The sequence below is a fragment of the Dermacentor albipictus genome, chromosome 1 (assembly GCF_038994185.2).
Source record: "Dermacentor albipictus isolate Rhodes 1998 colony chromosome 1, USDA_Dalb.pri_finalv2, whole genome shotgun sequence".
NCBI classification, from domain to species: domain Eukaryota; kingdom Metazoa; phylum Arthropoda; class Arachnida; order Ixodida; family Ixodidae; genus Dermacentor; species Dermacentor albipictus.
Window position 1 is genome coordinate 438,291,288 of NC_091821.1, and position 16,904 is coordinate 438,308,191.

General features: G+C 47.0%; 1 protein-coding gene across 2 annotated transcripts in view; it reads left to right on the forward strand.

Annotated features, from left to right (window-relative positions):
• Nucleotides 1-570: 570 nt before the first annotated feature.
• Nucleotides 571-16,904, forward strand: part of nmdyn-D7 (nucleoside diphosphate kinase homolog 7) — a 55,830-nt gene continuing 39,496 nt past the window's right edge. Inside the window, exons 1-3 of one of the 2 annotated variants that reach the window (XM_070532322.1) lie at nucleotides 571-820; nucleotides 8,848-8,954; nucleotides 10,402-10,568. In XM_070532322.1, the coding sequence (XP_070388423.1) occupies nucleotides 664-820; nucleotides 8,848-8,954; nucleotides 10,402-10,568 (431 nt within the window). In that variant the 5' untranslated portion in view covers nucleotides 571-663. The remainder of the gene's footprint in view (nucleotides 821-8,847; nucleotides 8,955-10,401; nucleotides 10,569-16,904) is intronic. The other variant, XM_070532323.1, reaches the window with a different exon arrangement.

Below are 16,904 nucleotides of genomic sequence, written 5' to 3' on the forward strand. Positions count from 1 at the left end.
TTGCTTATAAAGCGTCCTAAGAATTTAATGAGTCTTGCCCCAACGGAAAGTATATTACTTGAGCATTTTTGGCAAACAATCTCTGCAGCCGAAGTGCAAAACTGAGCAAACAAAATGCAATCATTAAAACGCTTGGCACGTTTCTCCCATTATTACTTTTGTACTCAGCAACGGTACGAGTAAACGTCAGCAACATGCCACATTTCGCTATTTTGTACAGCAGCAACACAGTTGGTGCAATGCGCCAATTTGTAACAAACCATGGCAACCAACCCAGCACGGAAAAGTCGCACATAGCCGCTCCACTACCGCGGGGCCGTGTAGACAGATGAAAGACACAGTTGCCTGGAAGTTATACCACCATGATGGCAATAAAGAATGATTGTGTTCAATGCGGCAACATTGTTTCCAAGAGCGCACTATGTCCATAAATTTGTGTTTTTGCTTTGCCTTCAACGAACCTGTTTTTGTTTGAATCGTGCTTCAGTTACTGTACTTCAGTGCAGAAGCAGCGGCCATGTTTTTATGCCATCTCTCCGCGTTTCCTTATATAGTTCCGGCATTGCATGATGGGACGTAGTTGTAAACATGGCGTTGTGAGCTGTGCCTGCATGTGTGCACGTGTGTTTTGTTGCTGGTTTCGCCCCAATTTTGTCAGTGGCAATGACAGTGACGGACCGGGACTTGTTTGGGATAGCGGGCGGCCGCTGCAAGGAGTCATTTTGTGACTGTGAGCGCTACAGCGACCTTAGTTCGGCGAACATTCGCTCTGACCACTGTGACCACAGCCCCGGATCGCGTGGAAAAATAGATGAACTTGGTAAGTGTTCTTGCATTCTGCTGGCTTGTCCGTATTCAGTACATAACTATAGGCTGCAGCTTGTCTTTCGTCATAATTTGGAGGCACATTAACTCAGACGCAGTATATGTTAGAAACCTACAGCTGAGTTATATTGGCAGTCAAGCAGGAACTGTACCCCAAAGGCTGTGTTAAATTTAGGGGTTACTTCAGTTATTTATTCAGACGTCCTTATTGTGATTGCGCTGTATTTTTATAGCTAACCTATAAAATATATCACCGCGTCATGATTCAAAATGTTCTGCATCTCGAATGGGGTCAACATTGTGATGCCTGTCACTTGCCTCTGATTTCTTCTCACCACAGATTGTAATGCAGAAGTTTGAATTATGGCACTCATAGAAAAATGTTTGGGTCAATACCAATTCGAGCAAATTCCATGGTGTCTTCAAAGCTTTAATAAAATGCATGGACAGTGGAAGTCTCTTCTTTATAGTCCCACAATTTAAACACCAGCATAACTATAATCTGAGGTGAAAACATCAGTCAACTAGCACGCGTGACAATATCGGCCCAATTCGATATGCGAAGATCTTGTAGTGGAACATTGTAAATTTTCTAGGCTAGCTATGAAAATAGAATGCGATCAAGAAGAAAAATATCCCTATAAGTTGCTGACGTAACCCCTAAATTTAACACTTCCTTTAGAGGTTACATTTGCTTTTAGAAAATAATACACTACAGTGTAACCTCTAAAGCTGCATATTTTTCAAGAATAACAATGTACTTCGTAATTTTTTTTCAAGTGCAACAATGCACTTTATATTTTGTAGTAGTTAAAATGTACCTTTTAATATATTAGTTACAATGTACCTTATAAATGGGAATTTGTGCACCTATACTAAGGGTTACCCAGCCAAGGTTGTAGCCCCGATTGTCATTCCCACCTTGCTAAAATCCCTTGATGCGATTGCAGTATGTATAAATAAACAAGCAGATAAAGAAACAGACAGGAGAGAGATGCACTAGGTCTGGATACCTGGTTATAGAAGCAAGACGCGCAGCAACTTCTTGCGACGCGTGCGGTAGCGAACCCTGGCTGTCCTCATCAAATGAAGAGCTCGAACGTCTTCACACGCATTAAGTCAAAACGCTTCTATTGAACATTTTTCACTCTCGCTTCTACTTCCCTCTGGTTATCCACTGTTCCCGGCCGGCCGATATACCGGTGACAACGCGGGCGTAACGCCGTACGGGCCACGGACAATGCGCGAAACGGAAATTGATTTGAAGCCCCGGCGGGGTAGCTCAGTGGCCATGACGTCGCTGTGCTGAGATCGAGGTCCAGGGTTCAGCCAATGTCGCATTTCGACGAGATGGAAATGCGAAAACATTCATGCACTTGGTTTCTAGTGGTCTGCGAATATTTGCAACTTTCGAATAATGAGTCGAATACTGCCCTATTTGACTGGGCCTTGGAATCGAATGATCAATATTAGTGAATGCGAATGTTTTACGAATAGTTTTTGAATATTTCAGAGCCGCGAACTGTGCTCACTGACGCGCAAAATTGGAGCAATGGTACAATGAATTCCTTCCCCGCAGCCATATGAGACATAAAACGTGAGAGAGAAATAACACTTGTTGGTATACCGTCACTTCGTTGTCACCACCATGGGGGTCATTGTCCCCTGTTCGAACCAAAACGGCTGTCTGACTACGGCGCCACTTCCACTCGGCAAACCTGCTTTTACGTTTGAATAAACCCAGTCGGATCGTCGTACTCAACCTGTCAAAACGAGTATTACTAGCCTCCGCTAAACCGAGCTCCCAACAAGTGGTGACCCAGGACATTTAAGTTTCCTTTTTTTTTGGGGGGGGGGGAGGGAGGGGGAGGGCACTAGCCATGGACGACGCTGCTCCTATTTCTGCTGACAGAGATGGCGGCACCATTACGTCTCCTCTCATCGCTGCATCTCCTCTCACCTATTTTGCGCGATCTGCTTGCCAGCTTCTGGCGCAACAATCCCCGAGTTTGGTTTATGCAAGTAGAGGCCCGTTTCCAACTCCGGCGCATCACTTCACAGACAGCAAGGAACCTGCACGTCGTCGCCGCGCTACCCTCCGTCATGGCCGATGTCAAAGACGACTTGCTAGTGGGTGCGCGTTCGGCCACAGCACACGACGACCTGAAACGCACGGTCCTCTAGCGCTTCGAGCCATCGCAAGAGAGTAGGCTTCAACAGCTCCTCGCCGAGGAACTCGGCGACCAACGACCGTCACAACTCCTGCACCGGTTGCGTCAGTTGCTGGATGGCCGCTCCACAAACGACAGCCAGCTCCCTATTTTGCGCGATCTGTTTTTGCGGCGCCTCCCACGGTCCACCCGCATGGTGCTCGCGGGTTCCGACAAGTCTCGATCAGCAAGCTGCACTCGCTGACCGCATATGCGACACCTCTCCCGCGTCACAGCTACCTATCGCCGCTGCGAGAATCTCAGAGCGAGCAGACCGACTCTCTCGCCTGGAAGAAACAGTTGACCGCCTTACCCGTGCACTGCAGAAGCTGACGACGGGCGGCAACTCTGGTGACCAACTTCGGCGCAACCATTCGTTTTCACAGTCTCGCAGCGCCCCTAGAGACTCGCCACGGCATTTGTGCAGCCATCACCGCCGCTTTTGGGAACAAGCAAGTCGCTGCACCCAGCCCTGTTCGTGGACGGGAAACGCACCGGCCAGTCGCTAACGGCGACATGCGACATCGGCCCTCGCGCAAGCCAGCTATTTTTCGTGGTCGACCGCATCACCGGCACCCGCCTCCTCGTGGACACCAGAGCTTAGCTTCCTATCGTTCCCGTCGCGACCGCAGATCACCAACGCGGCAACTCCACACCTACGCTCCACGCAGTGAACAACACTGCCATCGCGTCGTGTGGACTCCGGTCAATAACGCTATAGACATCGGACTCCGGCGCTTGCACAGATGGGAGTTTGTGATTTCCGAAGTCAGCTTTGCAATACTGAGAGCGGACTTCCTCGGCCGTTTAAACTTAGTTGTGAGTGTTCGCGATCGGCGCCTAAAGGGTAACGTCACAACCCTCGACGTACTTTCCCTACAGTCCAACCTCACCTCATCTGGCATCCGTACGTTTCGGCCGGTCTCATTCTACGACAAGATACTTGCTGAGTACCCACCACTCACGAAGCCCCGAAACGATGCGCTGCCCGTGAAACACAGGGTGACGCATCCTTTCACCACCACCGGCCCACCTGTCGCCGCGCGGTCATGAAGGCTCGCTGGACGGAGGTTGGAAGTCGCCCGCCATGAGTTCGAACACGCTTCAACTCGGCGTTATTCGTCCTTCCTCCCGCAATTGGTATTTAGCTCTCCATCTGTTTCCAAAGCAGTACAACGGCGACTGGTGGCCTTGTGGTGATTACCGAGCTTTGAATGCCATCACTACTCCAGGTCAATATGCCTTTCCCCACATACATGACTTCGGTGCTCATCTCGCAGGAACCGAAATATACAGCAAGATTGATTTGATGACCACGTACCACCGAATTCCTGTCGAACCTAGCGGCATGCCGAAGATAGCAATCACTATTCCTTTAGGTCTATTTGAGTTTGTCCGTATGCCTTACAGTTGGAAGAATGCGGCGCAAACTTTTCAAGAGTTCATGGACGAGCTTACGTGCTTCGTCTACCTTGACGGCATTACCGTTGCAAGTCACGAAGTTACACGAAGAGCACAATGGGCACCTTCGCCTTCTATATGAGCGATTGGATGAACACGGCCTGGTCCTAAAGCCCCCAAAAAGACATTTTCGGAGTTGAAGCCATGGATTTTTTCGGCCATTGCATTTCAAACCAAGCCATCAAGCCACTGGAATCACGGGTGCGGACAATCGAAGTCTTCCCCTCTCCGACATCTTTCCCAAGGTTGCGCTAGTTTCTCGGGCTCACAAATTTCCATAGGCACTTCATACCATCCTGTCCGCAAGTTCTACAGCCACTTGCCGGCCTGGTGCGTCGCGACAAAAAAAAAAAAAGAAATGTCTACCTTCCACTCGTCCTCGGAGCACGAGCACTCCTTCCAGGAAGCCAAAACGTGGTTGGCGACTGCATTGTTGCTGATTCATCCGTTGCCCGACGCGCCAGCTCGCCGTATGACAGACGCGTCGACCACGGCAGTGGGTGCAGTACTGCGGCAGCACGATGGCATATATACTGCAGACCACCGGGCTTCTTCGCAAAGCTCCTCAAATCTACAAAAGCGCGTATACAACACCTTCGGGAGGGAGATGTTGGCCATCTAGTGCTCTGTCAAGCATTTCCGTTCTTTTTTTTTTTTGCTTATAGGCTGTAGCTTTTACATTCTGACCAACGACAAGCCGTTAACATTATTTTTCAAGAACAACAGCTTCTCGTACTCAGAACGTGAGCTTCGGCAACTTTCCTTTATCTCCGATATTTCCACGGTCATCCGCCATATCTCTGGGATCGAAAGTCAGGCAGCTGACGCACTGCCGCGGATCGGCGCTGTGCCTGCTGGCACTGTGGATTTCCAAGCTCTAGCCTCCGTCCAGCAAAACGGCCCCTGCCTGCGCCAATCGGGGGGAGAAGGCTCGCCGCTCCAGCTTGCAGAGATGCCGCTTTCCTACAAGACATTGGTCACGTGCGACACATCGACGGCAGCTCTTCGCCCGTTCGTGAAGACCAAGATATAGGGGCTTACGTGTTCGTTGTAAGGATATAAAGCTTTAGATTTCACGCAATGCATGTTTACCTTGGTAGCTGCAAATATACTGTTCAATAAAGCTTGTAGGCGTATGTGATTCGCCCATGTTTCAGTGCATAAAGACGTGTTAAATTTCCTTAGTTTTGATAGCTCTTAGGCATCAGGCTAGGGGTGAGGAAAATTGCACATAGGTTGACTGCGGTATCTTGTTCAGCGTTTACGTTTTGCAGATTACGTGCCTCGCCAGTATGTCAACGCAAGACTTCCTTTCCTTTCACACCGGTTTGCTTCTGATAAGCCTGTTTCTCTGTGAGCGAGAACTAGCGGTGCAGTAAAGCTCTTTACGGCTTGAGTAACATTCTTTCTTTTCATCTGCTCGCTCCCCACCTCCAACACTCAGCCTATGTTTATTGTACACTTCTCCAGGCTCTTGGCAGTATAATAATGATCTCTTTCGTTCTTTTTTTTCTTTTTATGGCATGAAATCGTTGTCACAGGCTGGCAGAAAAATGTCGCAACAAAGCCTTTCTCTAGTGCTTACGACGCCGAGAAACAGTGTTTGTATCTGTAGCTGAAAACGACAAGTGACAGGAATTGCTCCATCTGAAAATTTCATGGGATTGGCATTTTCAAATCCGGTTTTGAACACTGAGCTAAAAGAACAGCGTTTCTTACTCGCCTCTTGGAAAAAAGTGCGCCTTCGAGACGCCCGAAAATGTCTTAATCGGCTTGGCCCACGAAAGTACCAGTCGGCGCCAGTCGCACGAAACATTGCTGCGCGACTGGCCGTTCTAGGCACTTTGCGTGTGTTCGCGGGCTTCGCTCGTGCTTGGAAAAACACTTTTATTATAGCACGTATGAAGCAACAGAAAGCTGTGTCGGCAGTTTTTCATGTCGCTCTACAATTTTCGCATTGACACTTTTTTTCTAACATATTCGAGAAGTTAATGAATATATGAAGACTAATTATTTAATTAGGCGAAATGCAAAAAATACTCTGAGCATCTGCAAGCGACGACAAACATCATTACCTTGATTTTGTCTAGCCACGGGGTATTTGCATATTTTTAATGTTTAGCTCAAGTTACGTGGGACACCCTATGCATCCCCTGCAAATCTGCAAATATTATTTATTACCCGTGGTATGTATGTATACCGACATACATGTTCCTGTTGCCTTGGTTACACAGTCCGAAAATGGCAGCCACAGTGCAGCGGCCGCTGACAGAGGGTGAATCACTCACTCACTAACTCACTCACTCGCTCGCTCGCTCAACTCACACACACATCCACTCGCTTGCTCATCACTCTAACTCACTCACAAGATATACCTTCATTTCAATAAATAATGGCAGAATAAGACGACGAATTACGTGTAAGGAATGAGTGAATAGGAGTTCACGAAGAAAGACCGTGGAATGGCGTCAGCATCGAGCAAATATGTTCCCCCGCCTCACTCTCTCGCGCCATGCAACCCACATTTTGCTCTTACAAATGTCCATATACTATGGAGTGTATACGCCTTACTTACCACACCGTCTGGGAATATCTCCTGCATTCCCGATACACCTCCCATCACCAACCTCAACCTAACCAATGGGAGGCCTTGCTGTCCAGGTCGGACCCACGTGACCAGCTCAGACTGGGATGGCAGGCCTGAGAGACTGCTGAGGCCGCAGGGGTCCCAGACTAAGCCTTTTCGCGCAATGTTCAGTGACACTTTATCGATTTTGACCAGGTCCCGTATTCACAAAAATCTCTTGTGCTACAGCTGTGCACAAAAGCGAACTCAAGCCAAACCTGATGCTATACGTATTATTAGCGAAGGGGACCGGCGAATCACAAAAAGCCCTTATGAATGAAAATCATAGGGTAGTCAGCAGCAGATAAGTTTGTTATCTTAGGATGTCATGCCATGAGAACAAAACTGATTTCAGAATCATTTATTTGCAAAGCGTAGCAAAAACTTTTGCTGGTGTTTTTTATACCTCAGAGATAAGTTACAACTTGCTCGGCGGAAGTCCTGATATAAGGCAGTCTCCCTTGAGGTTCGCTACGTCCACATTTTGCGCTCTTTGTTGAACGTCCTCTATTGAGACAATTGAACGCAATGACAACTTAAAAGAAACACGACAGAATTTTCATCAAGATTTCTGTATGGGCGGGCTGAGAGCCCGTCACTAAATACTGCTAGTGGTGGTCAATATCGAACGACGCTACATACCGATAGACTTCGGTATGCGCTAGCCGTCAACCCTGGCGGTGCGGGGGTTAGGGGAAGCGCGCCGTCTGGCAACCCTGCCAACATCCGAGCGGACGCACTTTATTTTTACGTCCAGCACCGGCGAGGATAATTTTCCACCCTTCTGAATCCGGCGGCTTTCAAAGTAGGTCTCTTTTATCCCGTGCGTTAGCCTGCTACCCTTTGTTTGTTCTAGCAGAATGATTTGCAGAAAGGGAAACTCAAGTTCCTTCCGACGATGGCTCTCTCCACTCATGTGTATAATGCAGCCAAGTGCACGTATACAGCTGGGAGACGTTAAAGTAACGATGAAGGAAGGGCGCTTTGCAGACACGCGTACATTCGACGCACCTGGGAGCGTGTATTGGCGTTGGACTGACAGTTATTGCTGTATAGCGGTTGCTGCAAGTTTTGACAGTCCCGATCTTACGTGCACGGTTACTGGGCCAGTTAAATTAAGATTCATGCCTACTTGTACGCCCGTGTTCCAATGTGAGGAGAGAGGCGTCTGCTTCATATAAAGCGACCAGCAGTCTGTTTCCCACCGTGGTTTCTATGGCACCGTCACGTTCCGCCGCTGTTGCCAGAAGTGGCTCTCACATCCGACGTCAATACGACGCGCGCACCGAAAGTTTTGTTCGCGCGGAGTACCGGTATGTACAACAATGTTCGCCCCATCACATCAAGTGTTGCGCAATGTTCTTGTAATACCCAAAGCGTCCAACTAGTTGTCACAGTACGATAGAACGAATTCAAGTGTGTTTCATCCCGCGACGTCAGCAACACGATCAGTGCCGTCGCCGCTATAAATGAGCTCGCACGTTTCAGCACAGCGGCGGGCTCTCTAGGACCCTGATGGTGCATACATTGCTAAATGTACGGCCACTGTGTAATGAATGGTTGGAGGAGAGGCGCTGGAATTAGATTCACGAAGTTTTCACCCGTCTGTACTGGAAGCGGTCGAAATCAGGATGGAACAGTGAGGGAAAGCGAACGCATATCGAGAGTGGGTGCGAAGTGCGGATCATGAGAAACTGCAAGGATCGTTCTCATTTCTTTGCTCAGTGTCGGGCAAAAAATACTCGTTCCTCGCCGAATGGAATGATGCGAGCACCTTCTCCGTGAGAAATTTTATCCTCAACTTCTTCACCAGGGACTCGACGGTGGAAATGGTGAGCTGCTTTGGGTGTTTTAAATTGCATGAGTCATTTCTTGAACCCATGCGTGAACAGCCGCGTGAACGTCTGCATGCCTGACGACGCTTGCCCTGCAAGATTAGTGTGTTCCTTACAAATTATCATTAATGACGCATTGTGGACTGCTAATCGAATTCTCTGGGCCGTCCTTTTGTTCAATTGGTACAGGGCAAAAACTGTCGGGTGACTCATTTGGATGTGCGATGGAAGCGAGAGAAAAAGAAAGGAGACACAGTATTTTAGCGTTCTCGTTCGTCATCTCACAAAAAGTCTCATAAACGATGAAGGCTTTTCGCGGCGCTTGCGGTACTACTACAGTGGGCTTGTAATGGTCGCACCCGTAATTTTCAAAATAACCCTAATGGCGACTACGTTTAGTTGTATGACGCCACGTAGTCGACAGCCTGGACAGCTGAACAATTGAGCCACGTTGTTACCATGGGTATCATAAAAGAACTTGCGCTAAAGTTAGAGGCAACTCATTAATTTCAATATCTTTTGTCATATGAGATGTTTTAAGTAAAGATAACCCACAAAGAACACACTAACGCGGCAAGAGGCTAACTCGGCATAGCGTAGTCACATTATGCATTCTGTAGAACGTGATGCACACGTAGGGAAGTTGTCAATGTCGATATTACCTGATGGCTAGTCACCAGGTTTGGGTGATTGATCAATCTGCTAAATTTTATTTCATCCAATTTGATTCACTGGAGCACTTAGGGAAAGCATCCCTTCAAACCTATATATAACAGGTATGCTAGAGTAGATAAGTTGTAACAGTCCAAGCGCTCGCTGAATTGTGAACCAAGTGCTAGCTAAGCGATTAACATTATGCCAGTAACAACCAAGAGACTAGGTATATTTTATGTAAGTGTAGAGATGTGGAATCAAAACCGTCTGTGGAATATGTGCTGCCAGCCCAAAACCACTACCGTTATAGCACTACTACTACTACTACTACTACTACTACTACTACTACTACTACTACTACTACTACTACTACTACTACTACTACTACTACTGGTTTGTCGTCGTGATCGTCGTCTTCTTTTCCTTCTTGCAATAGCTTACTATTGGTAGAGCCGGGTGGTGGTAACGTGTAGAATTTGTATAACGCAAATGCTGCCGTTCTGCCAACATATACTGAATTCCTTGTTTCTCAGCTTTATGCACTTCAGCGTATTTGTGCGACTCAATCATTGGCCATTCCCTAGAGTGTGTATGTTTATTTCCGCAAAACGACTGCTACTGCTGTTCTGAAAAAAAAAAATGCAGATTACCACACATACTGTAGTCCACATGAACTTCCTCCTCCTTCTCCGTGCGGGGTGGCGAACCGGACGTCCGTCTGGTCACCCTCCTTGTCCTGCCTCTCTCTCTCTCTCTCTATCTGCTTTCTTTCGTTTTGTCGCGCATGCAGATCGAGCTGAAGACTCGGCGCGTGTTCTTGCGGCGCACCGAGTGCGAGGACTGCTCGCTGCGCGACCTGTACGCGGGCAACGTGGTGGCAGTGCTCTCGCGACACCTGCGCATCCTGGGATACGCCGACACTCAGACAGCCGCGTTCCTAGGACCCAAGCACGAACGGTATGATGGCGCAACGATGCGTGAACATCGCTTCGCGTTAATTCTGCCTTTTCCGGTTTTATTTATTTATCTACTTACTTATTTAGTTTAACGTCCATACTGAGGCTGTAAAGCACATCGCAGTGGAGGGCTTCGAATTATTTTTCAATTCAATTCAATGCTTTATTTATCTTTCTGTGAAGGAAAGGAAGGAACAGTCACGAAAAGCTATTGCAGCGAGGGACTTGACAAGGTGGCTGCTCCTCCAAATGATGGCAGCGGGCAGTTCGCAGAACAAACACAGAGTACACAGGGAACATGTTACAAAGATGGTTGAAATTACTTTAACACAGAACTGAGAAGCAGCTTTTATGTCTAACAAGCAATTTTAGCGGAATGAAACAAATTCTACAGAAATCGATAACATCCCAATGTAATATGGTAACATATGAAGGGGTTGAACAATTAAAAGGATGAAGGAAAAACAATGAAAAATAAAAACAAAAAGAAAATGGAATTTTAAACAGGAAGCGTTCGTTAACGCGCGCATAAATTGTCATTGTGGAACATGGTTATACTGTTCTAAAGAAAAACGAAGACGTAGCAGGAACTGCACAGGAAATGTGCTGCACGCCAACCATGGCTTCACTGCACCAGTGCTTATATGCATGAAAAGCCCATCGCATCAAAATTCGAGAGTACATGTCGTATCTATGAGAATGAGAATAAATTGTCTTATTTACAGTTCTCAATCTCAATTTGCCTGTTTTTTATTTGTCTTGTTTTTTGTTTTTCTACGAATTATCGCGGAATCGAAGTCTAGATTAATGATTTTGCAAATTGCACTTGCATGCATCGATACCTACGTGTTTATATTGTAGCGGCGCGATTATCGCCTTGAGAGCAGGTGAAGAACACGCTTCACGTGCATGTAGCGTGAGAATAGAACACGCTAGACCCTCGACCTGAGCGGCCGCGCTGTCGGCCGCTCCCTAGATGCAGCGTCACCGTGGCTGGCCAGCCTCCGTGGCCACGGCGGCTACCTCTTCGCGCCGCCTCCCACGAAGTGGTCACCCGGACGACCGAGCCCAGCCATGTCAACGTCAACGCACCGACTCCAGCAAAGCGAGAGTGACGTGGCCTCAACTGCTCCGGCAGACGTCCCGCGGTTGTACGTGCACTGTAAACGAAAATAAACCCAGCTGAGAGTTTTTAAGAGGTGATGTGCCCTAAAACCTCCCCTCCTCAAATATTTACTCCGATGTATGGGAGCAAAACAGCGCCATTCCCTCGTTTCACTCCGCTGGCTAGCTGCCGGAGTATTAAGTCGACATGACGCGATTTTACTCCGCTTAAAAATTTTTTTCTCCCGTGAAACTCCGACAGGGAGTTTTGAAAAACTCTCCTCCGCCGATACAGGTTAGTCACGTGGCGCTTCCCATGAGGCTGTGCGCCTCGCCAGCGGCCGGGCGCGTTCGGCGGAGCGGGCAGTGCTCATGGCTGACGGTTTGTTTACGTCTGTGAAGTGTCGTTCCGTCACAGCGTTTCGTCAATTTGTTTCCCGTATCTCCTTCCAGAAAGTGTTAAAGGCATGCCTGAAGCTCACTGTATCTCAGCTTCAAGTACATTAGCTGTGATCACTTTGCTGACAACGATGATTGCAAGAACCACGTTTTCAAGTGCGGAAAAGGCTTAGCTATACCTCGAAGCTGCTCACTGGCTCGTGATGTCGGCTTACGTTCTGGCTGTGTTTTCGTGCTGCGTGACCCTGTCTTGTGTTCTTCAGTACGTGAAATGCCACTTCTATGTCCTTTTGAGTACATGCTGACAACGTCCGGTGTAATGTTTGTAAGGACCGCGTAGCAATGGCAACAGCAGCCACTGTTCGAGCGACGACATCCGTGCTAGTCGCGCATGAATGGCGTAACCCAAGTTCGTTGCGGTGCTGTGTTGCCAGTGAGAAAGACCGGAGTGCAAGCAACTGTTTTTATTTATCTGTGAACGGATATCCTCGCCCGAAGAAAAACGGTAGGACATAAGTATGTATGTGTGCTTAAAATAAAGCTTCTTATTGAGCGATGTGAATCGAATTGTTATCGCGCATATAGGTTTTGGTCACGTCGTTGCTTCCGATATTGCATTAACATTACGCTCTATCCGAGACACTGATTTAGACGCATGCCTGCTGGCTACGAGTTTAGAGGTTCACTCGACAGATCAGCGATGTAGCTCCTTTTCGCAACCGAGACAGATTGCTTGTACTCAGAGCAAGTAGTGCGGTTTATAAAATGTATGTCTGCGCATTTTTCGGTGTTACGTCGGCTGCTGCGGGTCATGCTCACACGTAATAATTTCTTGCTACGCTACCACTATATCGAAAATGTAATTTTGCTATGCAGCACATGCACTTACATTTTTCTAGCTTACTGTAACTAACGCACTACTTTTTGGCCGCGAACGCCGGCAGTGTGCGAAGTCGCTTCAGCACTCACAGAATGGCATAGTTTTGAAAAATAACGCCATTAACTTTTTTTCTCTCCCTATTTTGAATTAACAGTTTTGTGTTGATTAAGGTATTCTGTTAGTTTCAAAGAGGCAGATCTCGTATGAACGAGCATGTGAGTCATAATTCTGAAAACAGCACAGCTGCTCCCTTGGCGGTTTCGAGGCACACAGTATCGTGGCTATATATATAAAGTACGAGTTAAAATACACTCATTTATTTACAGGTATCCATCTTGATCACTTCTTTCTCTTCCCCCCTGCTGTTCTTGTCTCTTCTGTCTTCTTCTTCGCCGGAACATCACATCCTCCCGGACTTCGGTTTTCATCCCTCCTGGGATGATAGTGTATGACATTTCCCACTGTTGCTATTTCAGTTTTTCCTTCCGGTCCCAAATAGTGTAGCGATTTCAAGATTCCTTGTTGCTTGACGGTCTTTATCACTGTGTAGGGCCCAGAAAATTTGGACTTCGGTCCATCTAGACTCCTCCGGACTAAAACTGTATCTCCAGGCTCTATTACAGGCATCTTTGGGCTATGTCGCAGATCGAAGTGTCTCTTCATTGTTGATCTGTAGCGTGAAAGCTCCTCTTCCGTTTTGCGCCTTTCCTGTAGATCTACTTTCCCAACGATTCCAAGGTCGTAGTCGGCCGGTAGCCAAGTTGCTTCGCCTGATGCAGCAAAGTTAGGCGTGCATCCTAATCCCATGGTATGAGAATGATTGTGGTGCCTGACTGCTGCTTCCAAGGCACACTTCCATCCTCCATGGAAATCATGGTAAATTGCGATGAATGTTTTCAAATCCCGAATGAGCCTCTCAGCTAGGCCGTTTCCTTCTGGATGGTAGGGTGTGGCAAATCTCAGGGCAATTCCTCTATCGCGGGCCCATTCTTGAAGCTTCTTACTGCGGAAAGCTGGCCCGTTGTCGGAGACCACTACCTTGGTGTTCTTGAACATATTCCGCTCCAGTAACGTCAAAACAGAATTGGCGTCTTCCTTTCCTGGCTTTGCAGCAGCCATGCGTGTGCATTCATCTATTGCGACAAGGAATGCCTGAGTCTTACTGACTCCCTCTCCTCGCTTTTTTAGTTCGGCAAAATCTAGATGAATTACTTCAAATGGGACTTGGGAATGATTAGCGATGACCATTTGATTCCCTCTTGGACGATACTTGGCCTTGTTAATTTGGCACTGGTGACATGTTTGCACGTAGTTCTTGATATCTTCCTTCATATTTTTCCAGATGAATCGACTTTTTATCTTCCAATAAGTTTTCCAGAATCCATCATGCCCTCCTGACTCTGGGCTGTCATGGTACAGCTTCAAAACCTTTTTCACCAAAGTTCCTGGCACACAAAATTTGCCATTATTGCAAGTCAGATCTTCGGTGCCTTCCCACAAGCTGCAAACATGTTCATGATCAGATGTTCTCACTTCTGTGATGTGAAGCCTGGAAAGTGCATCTGCGTCAGGAAGCTTATCACCAGGTCGATGGCTTACATCGAAAGTGAACTGTTGTATTTCACTGATCCAACGCGCCACTCTGCCCTTGGGCTGGGTTAATCCCAAGAGGTAGGTAAACGCTCGGTTGTCAGTGAAAAGCCGGAAATGACGACCCTCTATGTAGCTTCTGAAATACCGGAGTGCCATCACAACAGCCAGAGCCTCTTTTTCTGTGGTCGTATAATGTTCTTGAGCTTTTGAGAACGTAGAAGAATAATAGCCAATCACCTTGAGCTGGCGTCCTTGCTGTTCCGTTGTGTCTCGTTGATATAGAACGGCCCCTGTACCATATTGTGAAGCGTCCGTACACAGTTCGAAAGGCTTGTTGAAGTCAGGTAGCACAAGCACAGGATCCGACGATATAGCTTCAACAAGGTACTCGTACGCTTTCTCGCACTCTTCACTCCAGATAAATGGCACATCCTTTTGCGTCAGCTTGGTGAGGCATCTTGTCTTTGCAGCGTAATCCTTAATGAACGCACGAAAATGACCGGCGAGTCCGAGGAAAACACGGAGTGAGTGTAGGTCATATGGCTTGACGAGCTTCTTCATCCTTTGTATAGACTCCTCTTTGGTTGTTTTAGTTTTGCCGTCAAAAACTCTTCCTAGAAAGACAACATTTGTCTGAAAAAATTCACTCTTGTTCTTGTTAATCTTTAACTTTGACTTGCTGAGGGCTTCTAACACGCACGAGAGGTGTTTTTCATGTTCTTCTCTTGTACGTGAGTATATGATGATGTCGTCAATGTATACGTTACAAAACTTTCCCAGGAACTCATCAAGAATGCCATTCATCATTTTCTGAAACCAAGCTCCAGAATTCTTCCAACCGAATGGTAAGCGGTTGTACTCGTACACATCGAAAGGTGTTACAAAAGCAGTGTACTGCTTGTAATCTTCTTGTAGTGGCACCTGCCAGTATCCTTTACAGAGGTCGATCCGAGAGAAAACATTTGATCCACCAGTTTCATTGATGATCTCGTCTATTCGGGGCATGGGAAAAGGAAACAAATCAGTCTGGCCGTTGATCTGCCGGTAATCTGTGCACAGGCGAAATGAGCCATCGTCTTTCGGTACTATGGTGACTGGTGATGCGAAAGTGGATGTTGATGGCCTTATAATACCGGCATTTAGCATTTGCTGCAGTTCGGCCTTTAGCCAGGTCTTTTTCTCGAGGGAAAGACTGTACGGCTTTTTACGCACTACTGTGACGTCACGAAGCTTAAACGGTACCTCGAAGACATCTGCTGCTGGCGGGTAAGTCTCAACACAAATAAGTTCGGGAAAATTTGTCAGTATCTCATCAGCATTTCTAACTCTTCGATGTGAATTTTCAATTCCACGCAAGTTAGGCTTAAATGATCCGTCAATAGTCACTTCGTCTCTCCAAGAAATATTCATCTTCAATCGTTTCATATCAGGCCGAGATAAAAGAAACAGGAAATCAACACCCTGCATGACAAGGGCATCTACCTTTAGGTGATGTCCACCAAATTCAACCTCTACTTCTGCCCAGTGTTGCAACCTTCTAGTTTTTCCATCATAGCTTTGAACACTAACTATTCTTCCTTCATAAACCTTGCTCGGTTGGATGATTTCCTGATTTACCAGGCTTACAGATGCTCCAGTATCAACCAGGGAGTCCAGACTTTTTCCATTTACCATCATTTTAACAAATAGGAGATTTGACTTCAGAAGGTATACATTTTCCATCGTGTCACATTGGTCGGACTCGGTATTAAAATATTCTACCGTTTCGCCATGTGCGTCAATGCTCAGTGGTAGAGTACTATGCCTTTTGATGGGACCGTGAATCAGAAAATCACGGGACACATACTTAAGGCAAGCAAGTAAGTCATCCGTGGAGGTTGGACGGTGTACACAAACCTCTCTTTGCGATTCGTTAGTCATGCCTTGAATTATCAGGGGAAGGATTCTCGAAAAATAATCCATGACTGCCCATCTCGGTCGTCTGCCCATCTGTTCTTCTTGCCAACGTTACTTCAAGCCACATGGTCGGCTGCGCCAAATATAAAGTACGAGTTAAAATACACTCATTTATTTACAGGTATCCATCTTGATCACTTCTTTCTCTTCCCCCCTGCTGTTCTTGTCTCTTCTGTCTTCTTCTTCTTCGCCGGAACATCACAATATATACTGGCACCGTTGCCTCTTGAGTATCGCGTGTACGTGGGATGTCTTTCAAATTTCTGCATTGGGCGTTTCTGGAATGTTTATGTATGTCATGATATATGTGCTTTCATTGACTTGTTTCATCGAATTTGACGCGGTCTCGTGTGCATATTTCGAAATTTGACCAGCAGCCTCTGCATGTAAACATGTTCGCGCAAA